Source organism: Melozone crissalis, unplaced genomic scaffold (genome assembly GCF_028551555.1).
Source record: "Melozone crissalis strain CALT ecotype California unplaced genomic scaffold, PUWL_Pcris_2 ptg000029l_1, whole genome shotgun sequence".
NCBI classification, from domain to species: Eukaryota; Metazoa; Chordata; class Aves; order Passeriformes; family Passerellidae; genus Melozone; species Melozone crissalis.
Window position 1 is genome coordinate 16,634,296 of NW_026535807.1, and position 13,679 is coordinate 16,647,974.

Consider the following 13,679-nt stretch of genomic DNA (forward strand, 5'->3'; position numbering starts at 1 on the left):
GAATAGGGCTGTTGTGGCTGTAGAGATGAGTTGGATGAGAAGGTGGCCTGCTGTGAGGTTGGCTGATAACGTTCTAGCCTTGCTCACTGCACCCACGGATACCCATCTCTGCTTTTTTATCTTTCAGAAATACCCCTCTATTGTGTAGCCTGTGACCTTATAAAACCAGAACTTTGTTTCATTCATCTCTAACACTTAATGTCCCTTGTCCTCAGGGATTGAGAAGGCTTTGTCTCGCCCCGGCCCAGACGTGGTTATTTGTGACGAAGGACACCGGATAAAGAACTGCCACGCCAGCACCTCGCAGGCGCTGAAGAACATCCGCTCGCGCCGGCGGGTGGTGCTGACCGGGTACCCCCTGCAGAACAACCTCATCGAGTACTGGTGCATGGTGGACTTTGTCCGGCCTGACTTCCTGGGCTCCAGACAGGAGTTCAGCAACATGTTTGAGCGGCCCATCCTGAATGGGCAGTGCATCGACAGCACCCCCCAGGACGTGCGGCTGATGCGCTACCGCAGCCACGTCCTGCACAGCCTGCTCGAGGGCTTCGTGCAGCGGTGAGTCCACGGGCAGATCTCAGGGGGGTAGCCCATGCAAACAGCTCCTTCATCACAAGTTACCTGGCTTGTTTGTGCAGTGCAACTAAATCTTGATGCCTTATAGAATCGTGGAATTGTTTAGGTTGGAAAAGACCTGTAAGATCATCAAGTCCAGCCGTTAAACCAGCACAGCCACCACTAAAGCTTGTCCCCAGGTGCCACACCTACGAGTCTTTTAAATCTCTCCAGGATGGGTGACTCCACCACTTCCCTGAACAGCCTGTTCCAATGTCTGACCACCCTTTCCATGAAGAGATTTTTTTCTTATATTCAATCTAGATCTCCCCAGAACAATATGAGGCCATTTTCTCTCACCCCATTTTCTCTTGCTATTTCTTTTCTCTTGTTTTTTGGGAGAAGAGGCTCTTCCCTTCCTGAATATAACCAGGTAGTCATGGAGAGATAGAGGTTTCCCCAAAGCCTCCTTTACTGCAGGCTGAGCCCCCTCAGCTGTTCCTCATCGGACTTGTGCTCCAGACCCTTCCCCAGCTCTGTTGCCTGAATCTGGACACGCTCCAGCACCTCACTGTCTTGTAGTGAAGGACCCAAAATAGATCCCAGGATTTAAGGTGGGGCCTCACCACTGCTGAATACAGGGAGAGGTTCACTGCCCTGGCCTGCTGGCCATGCTATAAAGTTGGTTTGCTTTGGTACCACAGACTCTGATAACAGAGAGCTATACCTCTAGCTGCCCTGGAGTGACCTCAGGTTTATTTTGATGGCTTAATAGCCAATTTGGATGCGTGCTTTGTGACATCCTTATCTTAGAATCTGAAAGTGTTTTGTGAAAGTGTTAAGGAAAGTCTCAGTGACTCCACTACTCTGGAAACAAATCAGCATTTTTTTTCTCAGATGAGGATTCTAGGATGCTGGTCTGGAGTGTCTTAATCATTGGCAGAGCTGAAAATAGACTTTACGTCTTATTTCTGGTTTTCAGCTACCATGGAAAACAGGACTTTCATCACCGTCTTAACTCTGTGACCTGTGCTAGAAGATTGTAATGTTTGAGATCTTTGTAATTGTGTTTACAATTGGTATTTGGCTGCAGGGAGAGTATCTCAGAAGTGTCATGCGTTAGAGAAACATACAATTTAGAGGTCCTTCTCCATGCAGCTGGGTGGGCAAGAAGTCAAAATCTTTCCCTACAGGCAGCCACAGGGAGACCATAATGGGAAATTACCTTCCTCTATATTTATCTCACTCTTCTTATTTCCTCCACAGGCGAGGCCACAACGTGCTGAAGGTTCAGCTCCCATCTAAGGAAGAGCATGTCATTCTGGTGCGTCTGTCCAAGATCCAGCGGGCCCTTTACACGGAGTTCATGAACCGGTTCCGGGACGCAGGCAACAGCGGCTGGCTGGGACTGAACCCACTCAAAGCTTTCTGTGTCTGTTGTAAGGTATGTTTTGGCAGAAAATGCAAAGAAATATTCTAATCTGTTGGGGAAAGAGGAATATCAGTCAAAGAGGAGGTAAAAGAGGGAGGTCATCTCTCCCCAGAGTGCTCTGCAGTGGTTCAAGAGTATTGTTATCTTTGCTTCCAGAACTGGGATGCAGGGATGTTAAATGTCTCTTTCAAACTGTGCAAGAAACCTGCTGGCATCAGCTGAAACAATCTGGGCTGTTACCTTAAACTGCATAACTGTACCTGCTTAGTGCAATTAGGCAGCTTTCTCTGCCTTTGTGCTGTGTGGGGTGCACAGTGACCTCCTGGTTTGTTCTCAAGGAAAGAATTGGACGCATTTAAAGATATGAGAGCCAGAAGAAGTATTAGTTCTTTCCTTTGAATAGATGTGGGAGCTTTCAGGTCACAATCATTGGCAAGCAGCAGACCAGTGCAGGTCTATCTACTTCCTTTCTTTATTTATCCCTTCAGATCTGGAACCATCCAGATGTGTTGTATGAAGCTCTGCAGAAGGAGAATCTGGCAAACGAGCAGGATTTGGATGTGGATGACCTTAGCACAGCAAGCACTAATTCCCGCTGCCAGCCTCAGGGAATTAAAGTTAAAACAGAAAGTAATGCTTTGGCATCACCAGTTGGAGAAGCTACTAATAGCAAGTTCCTCCAGAGTGTTGGCTTCAACCCTTTCCAGGAGAGAGCAAATCAGGTCGTAACTTATGAGTGGGTGAGTGTCACTGCTGGAAAACTCTTCATCTGGGGAGTCTGAAAGACTGGACAGTTTCCTGAAGCAGAGCAAAGAGAAGACTCTTCTGCTTGAGTTGTGGGTTTCTCTTATGTTCTCTTTACCACGGAGCATCTTGATAAGCACAATCTGCGTGGGGTTAGGAGGGGTTTGTGGTTCTCTGGAGGTAAAAGTGTAGGCAGCACTCTTATGTCATTGTTCTCATCTGACCAAAAAGGCTGTGGACTTTGTTATTCTAAATAAAGGTGTTAGGGTGAAGTTTGATCTAAATAAGAGGGTGGTAAATCTAGAAGGATGGAGAAAAGCTCTTGAGATGAAGGAGTCATGAGAGGTTGAGAGGACAGTCATTCATGGAGGAAGTTTGTCATTTGGAGCTTCTGGAATGGGAGATACTCCCAACTACTGCTGCTGTCTTGGTCACCTCAAGCAACTGGATGTAAATAACCTTGTTGCCATGATTTATTTCTCTCACCTTGAGACAGGGTTGTTGAGCTAAACAGGGAATGAGCAACTCCACCTGTAATAGTCTCCTGTTTCTTGGTAGGCCAAAGACATCTTGTGTGATTACCAGACGGGAGTCCTGGAGAACTCACCCAAGATGGTGTTACTTTTCCACCTAATTGAGGAAAGTGTGAAGCTTGGAGACAAGATCTTGGTCTTCAGGTAAGCAGAGTATCACCAGCTGATCATACAGTCAAATACTGGAGTAGTTGGATCCCCACCCCGATACTAGGAGGTTTTTACAGAGGATGAATGGTGTGGCAGTTCCCCTTTTTTTCCTTTGTTGTATTAATGTGGATTTTTATCTGTGGATAAAACTTCTGCCACTGTCACATTTACTAGTGAGGAGTGTGCTGCACAAACAGGGTTTGACAACCATCAGCACTGTCATGGTTGGGGAAGGGTTCTGATACTCCACTTCTGCTGTTGGGGAACTTTTTCCTGAACAGAGATCTTGGTTTTGCAGCCAGAGCTTGTCCACCTTATCTGTCATTGAAGAGTTTTTGGCAAAGAGACCAATGCCGAGTCCTCCAGGCTCAGATGGAGGAGTTCATAACTGGGTCCGAAACATCAACTACTACAGTGAGTGCATCCAGTCCTCCTCTCTTTTGTTGTGATACTGTTTGATCATGTGAAGGACTAATTCCTGAAAGTTGCCCACCATCTTCTTTTAATTGTCTTTGGGTGTGAAAATGCTCTGCTGAAACATTCTTCTGATGAACTTCTTTCAGACTGTTCTTACTTTAGTTGTTTTGGAAGACAGTATCAGTTGGATAGCAGCTAAGCAGTAATTTCCAAATCCTCTTTTGACATCTTACTTAGAAGATGTTAGACATCTTTGACATCTCACTTACACACTTTTGCTTTTTTTAAGTTGCAAAAGATACCTTTTGCTTCCTGTTGGCTATTTGCTAGATCTTGCTTCCAAAACCAGAATCACTGTGCAATGCTTTCACTTGCTCAAGGCTGTGACTTCCTCTCCCTTATTCCCTAGCTTTAAATCTTTTCCTGGTATGGGTTGTTGCTTTGTGTGGCTACTTTGCAGGCCAGGACTGAGAAGAGTGGTGGATATGGTGTTCCTGATTTTTGCAGAGCTGCCAGAAGCAAGCTGCTGCTCAGGAACAGAGACATGACACCCCCTACACTCCTTAACACCAGCACTCTCTATGCTCAGGTCTAGTTTTCTGGGGGTTTGCCAAAGCCTTTACAATTTTGCTTTCTCTTGATTCCTGGAACTTCCTGCATACATGAGGCCTTTGTTCCTCTTGTTCCTGCTTGCTATCCACCTTGCCTAAAGCAGAACCTTAAAGGGCTAGATGTGTTGTAGTGCTCCTAGGCCTGGCCTTGACAAGCTTGAGTAATGTTTACTTGATCTTTCAGTTGATCAAGTCCCAACCTGGCTGGCTGCATTACACCTGCCTTTTTTGGCATATTACAGGTACAGAGTGGTCCAGTTGAGATCCTGGAGTATGACTTGAATTGGTTTGGAACCAGTTTCAAAGCTCAGTGTTTGGAAAGTGGGTTTATTCTGATAGAAATCCCCCAAACCTACAGAGCTTTTACATGTAGCTTTAATTCCTTTCCCAGGACTGGATGGCAGCACCTCTGCCTCGGAAAGGGAACGGCTGATTAACCAGTTCAATGATCCCAGCAATGCCTCTGTTTGGCTCTTCCTTTTGTCCACACGGTGAGTTGGCTGCAGCAGAAGGGCACGGGGGAGGACTCGTACTGTGTTCTGGATGCATGTGGGTTTTCATTTCTTAACTTCCTTTGTAATGTGCTCTCCATGGTATGACAGTGCCATCGGCTTCTGAATTCCCTAGGGATGTAGGATTTCAGCCTTAGGCCTCTGCAACAGCTTAACAGTCTTGGAAAGTAAACTCGGGTTTAAAGTTTGACTGGAAGAAACTTTCCATAGACCCTTTATGGACTCTTGGCTGTGATGGTTGTCCCTGCCTAGAGGTTTTGAAAATTGACCAGGGCAGCAGTTTGAAATTTGCCTTAATTTTCCAGTGCTGGGTGTTTGGGTGTGAACCTCATTGGAGCAAACAGAGTGGTGGTGTTTGATGCCTCCTGGAACCCGTGCCACGATGCCCAGGCCGTGTGCCGGGTGTACCGCTACGGGCAGAAGAAGCCGTGCCACATCTACAGACTGGTGTCTGATTACACCCTGGAGAAGAAGATCTATGACCGCCAGATCTCCAAGCAGGGCATGTCAGGTGAGTGTGGATGAACACAACGTTCCACTCTCAGCTTTCGCTCCTCTTAGCTCCTCTGAATCCTGTTTCTGTGGGTTTTGTAACTTCTTTTTTCAAGGTTGAAAAATAGACAGAGAGGTGACAGGCACCATCCCAGGGCTATGTTTGATGTTTGAGTTGGCAGTGACATGGGATCCTGTAAGAAATTCATGGTGATAGAGCCAGCATCCTGCAGCAAGGTTGTGGTCCCAGTCCACTGCTGAGCCATTTACTTCCCCTGCTCATCTTCTGGTTACTGCAACAGACTGGAGACACAGGAGGTTGCTTATCCTGATTTCCTTTCTGCCTGGATATTGCTCATCTTAAACTGGGTGTTACTACTTAAATAGTTCTGTGTCTCAGTTTTCCTGCAGTAAGAGAGGGAAAATAGCTAAATTAAAGCATATATTGACACCTTTGACTGTTAGTGCTTGCTTAGGTGCCAAGAATAAATAATTCATTGTGGTTCTGACCTGCCTTTGTACCATAAGTATCTTTTGTGCTGCCTTGTTCCAGTTGTCAAACTGCTCTCACAGAATGTGCAGCTGAGGGTTGTGGTGACCCAATGAGAGCTCTGTGTCCTTCTTTGCTCAAAACTCCAGAGGTAGCAGCCCAGCGTGATCAGCTCAGTTTGCTGTTGTGCACTTGAGGTGGAGTCCCCTGGCAGCTGGCCTGGCTCCCAGGAGAGTCCTGGATAGAGGTGTTTTCTCCATGTGCTCCCATTTGACCTGTTTGCAGGAGGGAATGGTCAAGGAAAACATTCAGGCTCTTGTGAGTGAGGGAATGTGGCTGCTTTTCTGAGCTTTCCACTTTAGTACATAGTTATTAATTTGAGCCTTTTTGGTGGGATTTGTGGGAGAACACATACTGATATGGCTGCAGTTCTGTCCCAGGGTATGTATGTTTACAGCTTGTTATGTGAGATGGGCCACTATCCATAATTAGTTTTGTGTTCCTGTTTGTCAGGAGCTTGGTGACCTGCACAGCTTTGCTGTGCAGTCTGGAACACAGGCACGTGTCAGCCTGACTTAGTCAAACAGGCTCAGCTCTGAACATGATGATTTTTCTCCTTGCCCTGACATTTACAGAATATTTCTGAGGGTTGTGTAGATTGCAGGGAGGGAGTTGCATTAGGACAGAAGTGTAGGAAGGGCAACAGGCAAGCAGTGCTGATCTCTTCCCTTGTCTGCTCACTCCTTTTGCTCTCTTTTCCAGATCGGGTGGTGGATGATCTGAACCCAGTGCTGAACTTCACTCGACGGGAGGTGGAGAATCTGCTGCATTTTGTGGAAGAAGAATCTGACCCTGCTCAGCTCTCCCTCAATCCGAGCAAGATGAAGGAGTCTGTTCTACAATTAGCCTGTCTCAAGTATCCTCACCTCATCACCAAGGTAAGATTAACCTGTTTCTTTGCTGGCACTGCCCTGCACAGGCAGGAGTGGGCCCGGAGGAGTCTGGCAGTGTGATGGGGCCATGGTGGCAAGAAGGATGCACCTAGGTGCTGGTGGGAATAGGCAGAAAATTCTCTAGAGAGGACCCAAAGATTCCTGCCCTTCCCTGTGATATCTTCCTCTCATCTAGAAACACCTCTGTCCTGTACAGGTTTGGGGGCAGGTTGTCAGGCACCCCTTTCTCCAGCTTTGTGCTGGGTATGAAGGTGGCAGTGGAATATCCCAGCTTGCTGCCAGCTCTTCTCCTGGGTGACTTTAAACTAGAGCTGGAACAGGCAGCACTGGCCTGTGCTGTCAGTAGTGTCACTGGCAGGGTGGTGCTGCAGAGTGGGCCTGTGCCAGGTGCTGTGGGGCTCTGGGGGCTGTGGTGAGATCTGTACTTGTGCTCTTAGCCTGGCCAAAGCTCCTGGGTTTTGCTGTGTTCTCGTGGTAAGTGATGGCCTTGGTTGGGCAGGTGATGGCATTAGCTGGCTGTCACCCTTCAAGATGAGCCTTGGGCACATCCATAGTGGTGCCCCCACTCGTGCTTTGCCATGGCCAGCTCTGTCAGCCTGGGAAGGAGACAGGCTGCGGTAGGAGCGGGCGCTGCCGTTGGGGGTGTGCTGGTTCCCTCTGGTGGTGCGTGGGTGCCAGAACCGCGGTGCTGTGGGCTTGCAGGAGCCTTTTCAGCACGAGTCACTGCTGATCGACCGGAAGGAGCACAAGCTGACCAAGGCAGAGAAGAAAGCAGCCAAGAAGAGCTATGAGGAGGAAAAGCGAGCATCCGTCCCCTACACCCGGCCGTCCTACGCACAGTATTACCCAGCCAGTGACCAGAGTCTGACGAGCATCCCTGCCTTTAGCCAGAGGAACTGGTGAGCACCTGCCCCTTCCCTTCTCCCCACGCTGTAGCCATGAAATGAAGGGGCAGATGATGCTTATCACTGTGGGGCAGGTGCTGCACTCTCCTCCCTCCTCTCTCACTAGGCGACCAGCCCTCAAGGGTGAGGACAAACCAGTGGCAAGTGTCCGCCCAGTTCAGTCCACCCCCATTCCAATGATGCCCCGGCATGTCCCCATGGGTGGTGCAGGATCAACCTCAAGTTCCAACCCTGCTGTCAACTTTCCCATCAACTATCTACAGCGAGCTGGTGTCTTTGTGCAGAAGATTGTTACCACCACGGGTGAGTTGCTACTGCTCAAAGTGGGTTGGGTCATGATGCCCATGGTGAACTGAGGATCAGGGTGAGTTGCAGATGTCCATGTGGGCTGTGGACAGATGGGCATCAGAGGTAAAGATACTGTCTCTCTGCATTTGAGTGGTTCCTCTCTGCCTGGAGGAGTTTCCCTGCACCCTGCCTGGTGGATTGTTGGGAGTGAACTTTCCCTGACAGGACCTGCAGTACTGTCACTCGTGGTTCTGGAGATGCTGTGCCAGAACAGCATGGCTTTAGCTTCCTTGGGGCTTCTGCTGCCTTCTTGTGCTGTGTAGAAATAAACCCAGGGCTTGCTTATAGCACAGCACACAGGAGAGACAACTGCACTGCAAAAAACAGGGTTGGTGGTGCACTTGCCCTTTCCTGGCTGTGGCTGACATGTAGTTTAATGGGCACTATTCTGTTTCTTTCCCCACTGCCAGATATTGTGATTCCGGGTACAAATACATCCACTGATGTACAAGCTAGAATCAGTGCTGGTGAGAGCATCCACATCATCCGAGGGACAAAAGGTAATTCTGTCCTGCTAAGACTTGTGGATAGGGTCCTAGCCAGTGCTAATTAGCAAAGAAAATCATATAAAGGAATGAATCAATCCCTTGAGAAAAAAAGAAATAAGAAGGGAGGGAGGTCTTGAGTTTGCAGTGACTCTGTTGCAGCCTATGCTCTGGGTGTGCTGATGCTGCCTGGCTGTTGCAGCTGGGGCTGCTCCTGTCCCTGAGAGGAACTGTTGAACTTTGTGGCTCAGTTCTTCCTTCTCACAACACTCACTGCAAGTCCTGAGGCAGCCACACACTTCCTGGTTCTCTCAGAGCAAACTTTCAAGTGTGAAGTTCCGCATTTCCCACTGGCAGCATACTGGGAGGAGGGATGTCCAGTCTAGGAAAGCTGTAAGGGTGAAAGGGGAGGATGAGGAAGGGGCTAAAAGCCCTCCACTGGGCCTGTGCAGTACTGCTGTCCTATTCTTGCCCAAGGAAACTTGCAGGCTTGTAGATCCAGGTTCTGAGCTGAGGCTGGAGTTGTAATGAAGTTGTTGAATGAAGTTGTCCTGCCTCTGTACCAGGGACATATATCCGGACCAGCGACGGTCGGATTTTTGCCATACGGACCACTGGGAAGCCAAAGGGCAATGAAGACCGTCGGACAGCTGCCTCAGGTAGGGGCTTGTGGGTGCTGTGTGGGGCCTGCACATGTGCTTTCCTGCTGGAGTGTCTGGGGCAGCATTCCCTGGTGTATTCCATCAAGTCTGTGTTAAGGGCTCACCCCACCGTATCCCCAAGATATTTCCACCTTCCTTTCCACTGTTGCCTCTTGGCCCGTGGGTTTTTCTCTGAGGTCACGTTTCTCACCTGCCCCATCTCCTTGTTTGCAGGCTCCCAGAGCTCTTCCCTGGAGTCCACGAGCAATGGCAGACACAGTGCCTCATCCCCGCAGCTCCCCAGCGCGGAGGAGCTCACTCGGCCCATCTCCCCTGACAGCCCCGAGATCATCAGCGAGCTGCAGCAGTACGCGGAGGCGGCGGCCGCGCGCGAGTCCCGCCACAGCTCTCCCAGCAGCACGGCGCCGCAGGGCCACGCCGCCCGCACGGACACCGCGCCCGGCGCCACCGCCCGAGGAGCCGAGCAGCGCCTGGGGGGTCCCTGCGTGGCTCCCTCTGTGTCCTCGGCCCTGCCAGCCACCAGCCAGCACGGCGATGCCCACCCGGTGTTGGACTTACGGGGCAACAAGCGCAAGTCGACGTCGCCGTCAGCTCCGGAGGAGCAATCCCGGAGGCAGCAGAAGAAGCGCCAGTTGCCGTCGTCCTCGCAGCCGTACGAACACGGGTACCCCGTCTCTGGTGGGTTCACCATGCCTCCTGTCTCTTTAAACCACAACCTAACCCATCCATTTGCCTCCCAGCCAGGAAACTCCTTGTACATGGGCACTGGCTCCTCTTATTACCAGCTGCCCAATTTACTCCCAGACCCTCATCTGGTGTTCCCTGTGACTACTGACCCTCTGCTGACAGCCGGCACCGCCAGCTCTTCTGCTGCTACCTCAGCCACCGCCAGCGTCCCCTCATTCATGCTAAACCCTTCTCTGGCAGGGGTGCTGCCCAATTACTCGCTTCCCTTCACGCAGTCACTCCTGCCCGAGCCCAGGATGTTCGCTCCTTTCCCAGCCCCCGTCTTGCCTAGCAGCCTTCCCAGGAGCATGGCATCTGCCTACCCTGGCTACATGTCCCCTCACTCGGGCTACCCAGCTGGGGGTCTCCTTCGGTCCCAGGTGCCTCAGTTTGAACCCCAGGAGGTCCCAGAGGTGGGATGCAGCTCTAATGACGAGGACAAAGACGACGATGTCATAGAGATCACAGGGAAATAAAAAGGCCCAGCTCCTGCTTGGTCTCAGCTCCGCCAGGAGGCAAAAGTTGCAGGACCTTTTTGGGAGTCAGGATTTTCCCTCTGGGCCACGGCAGTGGGTGGAGAAGGATGCGAAGGGTGTGGCGTGGGGGTGGTTTTGTTCTTTTTATTTGGTTTTGTTTTTTAGCTGTCAAGGATAAGAATTGTATTAGGGGCTGGGAGAGGGGAGAGGGATAGAGTGGACCTTTGAGAGCCGGGGGAGCAAGAGCCGGGGAGGAGGGAAGCAGCAATGCAAACTGTAGGAGTGCCTCCCCCCACGCTCTGTCTGTCTGTCTGTCTCTGTTCTCTGTCTTGTCTGGCCGTGGAGGCTTGGTGTTGTGAGTCACTGCCCTTCTCAGGCCTGGAGGTGCGGGCTTGACCGCTGGCAGGGCCGAGCTCCCTCTCACATGAACTGCCTTATCTGTGAACTTCTCTCACTGGGAGAGGGGTGGGCCAGGGGTGACTCCACCAGACTCCACCTTTGTTGGGGACAAAGTGTTTTTAATGGGGAGGGAGTGGGGAGGCATCTACATTGTGTATGTTGGGGCAGGGAGGGAGGGGATTGATGTCAAATAAAAGAAGAAAGAAAAGAAAAAAAATATAAAAAAAGAAAATACCCCACAATTTGTCACCCTCTTCAAATTCACATGAGACTAATGTGAGTGGAGGGCTCCAGGCAGGCTCCTGTGCCAGGCATTTCTGGAGGGTCCCATCCAAGGTAGGTTGGCCCTGTGAGTCTGATGCCACCTCTATGTGCTAGGCCAGATGAGTGGAGCAATGCCACATGTCTTGGTTGCCATCAGAGGGGAATCCTGCTGACTTCCCTGTATCCTGCCAGGCTGTGTGAAGGCCATGTCTCATCCTGCTGTGGCCCACCAGATCCAGGGGTGGGTGGGCTCGCTGCTGCTTCTGAACAGCACCAGGCAGTGGAGAAGGTTGGGAGGGGACACTGGACCAGTGCCAGTTGCTGTTGAATCTGTGACTCGAGAGACTTTCTCCTGCACAGAATCTCTACATTAATTTATTTCATGAAGGCATAATATTTATTGTCTGGGGGAGTCTTTCTTTCTACTTTTAAATTAATTTCCATATTAAAAAAATAAAAAGCTGGCCTCCAATCATGCAGTGGTCACTTGTTGGGTTGTCTATGTGGGGACAGAAGCAGATGGTTGACCAAAGCCTAGCCTAGGAGCAAGGGCCTACTGGGGAGGTGGCCCGTGGCTGACCCGGGTGGCACTGGTTGGATGTGTTCCAGCAGGACATTCTGCCAGAGCAGGAGCTGCTCTGGATGCTGAGCAGCTGGAGGGAAGATGGAATCCTCTTGTCATGGGGCAGGTGGAGGAGCTCATGTGGAAGCCTCCTGTGCTCATTCCCAGTGAGAAGAAGGAGAGCTGTGAGGTGTGTGGAGCTGGAAAACAGAGCTCTTGCTGGGGAAGTGCCTTTCCCCATGCAGGGAGTGCGGAGCCTGGTCCTGGCCCTGCCAGCCAGCACCCCAGCTGTTCTCAGGGCCAGGGCTCCTAGGGAGAGGCTGGGATACCCAGGTGCAGCTGGACTTGGAGCATGTGTGTGTGTGTGACCACGCTGGGAAAGGCATGTGAAATGCAGGAGCCTCCGTGTCACATCTGGGTATCACCATGCAGGAGCTGTGCTCGCCTGCCTTGGATGGCCCTGGAGCTGGTGGTGGCCTGTAGAGGGCCCCTAGGCCATGGAGGCTGCAGGCACTGTGCTTGCTGGGACCAACTAGGTGTAGGAAAGGGCAGGATGTCCTGACATCCTCCACCAAAGGGGTGCTGGAAGATGGGGACCTCCCTTCCTTAGAGAGAGGGTTGTGTGTGCACGCGTGTGTTACGGAAACACAATAAAAAATGTTATGGGGCTTTCCTAGTGTCTTTCTCTGTTCAATGGACATTGTCTGTCAAACATAACCACACCATTCATAGAAGCCTTAGATCAACAGTTTAGCTATGCAAATTATTTTAATTATTTTTTTTAAAAAACAAACATTAAAATAGTGCTTTCTTCTTTAACATATCCTAGGAGTTGAAAACCGAGGGGTTCTGAGCAAACTGCTGGACAACTTGTCTTTGGATGCACCATGGAAATAAAAATCAAACCCCCCCACAAAAGTAACAAAGCAAATTAACTGATGGTGTTCATGCAAGTTTCTCCAAAGACTTGACAGTGCTGCATCTGTGAGTCATGCCCTCCTGTGCTCTGTGTGTCCACCTCATGCACTACCCTGTGACACTGATTGTATGACCAGCTTGCCCAGATGTCCGTTGCATCCCTGTGAGGCTGTCAGTTTTCCTGTGGATTTGGGGAATGGACCTAGGCAAGGGCTTTCCTTGTCAAGAGTAGCAAGTGTTGAGACCTGTGGGCGCGTGTGGGAGGTGGGAACAGTCCCCCAGAGCCCTGCGGCCACCCCAGCCCTTCCTCTGGGGGTCAGAGTCGTGGGGCTCATCCAAAGGACCCTCCCATGTCATCTCTGAATGGGGCCTGTGCTGGGACAAGGTGTGAAGATGTGGCTGGGGGCAGTGAGCACTGTGGTTGGATGTGGTACTGGTGACTGCACACCTCTCTGCTCCTTGCCTCTCCAGGAGAGCGCCCACGGCTTCCAGAGCAGGCCCTGGCACATCCCTGTGCTGCCCCCTGATGCTCTCCAGTGGTGCCCCAGCAGAGCCTGAGCCCTGTGGCTGTAGGAGCTGAGGATGACTGCCATTCTGCTGCCACAGGGTGCAGGATGTGCTCCGGGCTGGCTGTTAACCCAGCACGAGGGCGAGGTGTGAGGGCTGTTCCACTTCCTGTGTGGCCATGGCCTGCACAGCCCTGGCACCCTCCTGCGCTGTGCGTGCTCTGTGCATGACCCACTGCTGGCAAACATGCACAGCCCAAGCAGCTCTAGTGCAGGGGCCCTGCACAGCAAGTGCCCCAGGGCAGCCCCAGCCCCAGCTCTGCCCTAGCCACCAGCCCTGGGCCCCCCTCAGGGAGGGGGTGGGCCCTGGCAGAGCCTCGGCTGAGGTGGGCACAGAGATACCCTGACCACAGGGCTGCCATGGGAGCTGGCAGTGGCTGGGGCTGCTCCAAGGCACCTGCTCTCCCACGGTGCCCTGGGAAGGATTTCCTCTGCCCCACAGAAGCCACAGGGGGTGTGGGTTATCCCCAGCGGGAGGA

At 51.3% G+C, this 13,679-nt stretch overlaps 1 protein-coding gene across 3 annotated transcripts in view; it reads left to right on the plus strand.

Annotated features, from left to right (window-relative positions):
- The window catches only part of RAD54L2 (RAD54 like 2), a 67,380-nt gene extending 53,839 nt beyond the window's left edge, over positions 1-13,541 (plus strand). For 2 of the 3 annotated variants that reach the window (XM_054281261.1, XM_054281262.1), the window contains 13 exons: positions 216-558; positions 1,822-1,999; positions 2,476-2,727; positions 3,290-3,408; positions 3,713-3,828; positions 4,834-4,933; positions 5,260-5,465; positions 6,699-6,874; positions 7,592-7,788; positions 7,901-8,097; positions 8,553-8,642; positions 9,194-9,286; positions 9,503-11,026. In XM_054281261.1, the coding sequence (XP_054137236.1) occupies positions 216-558; positions 1,822-1,999; positions 2,476-2,727; positions 3,290-3,408; positions 3,713-3,828; positions 4,834-4,933; positions 5,260-5,465; positions 6,699-6,874; positions 7,592-7,788; positions 7,901-8,097; positions 8,553-8,642; positions 9,194-9,286; positions 9,503-10,491 (3,056 nt within the window). In that variant the 3' untranslated portion in view covers positions 10,492-11,026. Of the gene's footprint in view, positions 1-215; positions 559-1,821; positions 2,000-2,475; positions 2,728-3,289; positions 3,409-3,712; positions 3,829-4,833; positions 4,934-5,259; positions 5,466-6,698; positions 6,875-7,591; positions 7,789-7,900; positions 8,098-8,552; positions 8,643-9,193; positions 9,287-9,502; positions 11,027-12,545 lie in introns of those variants that run through there. The other variant, XM_054281263.1, reaches the window with a different exon arrangement.
- Positions 13,542-13,679: the final 138 nt, after the last annotated feature.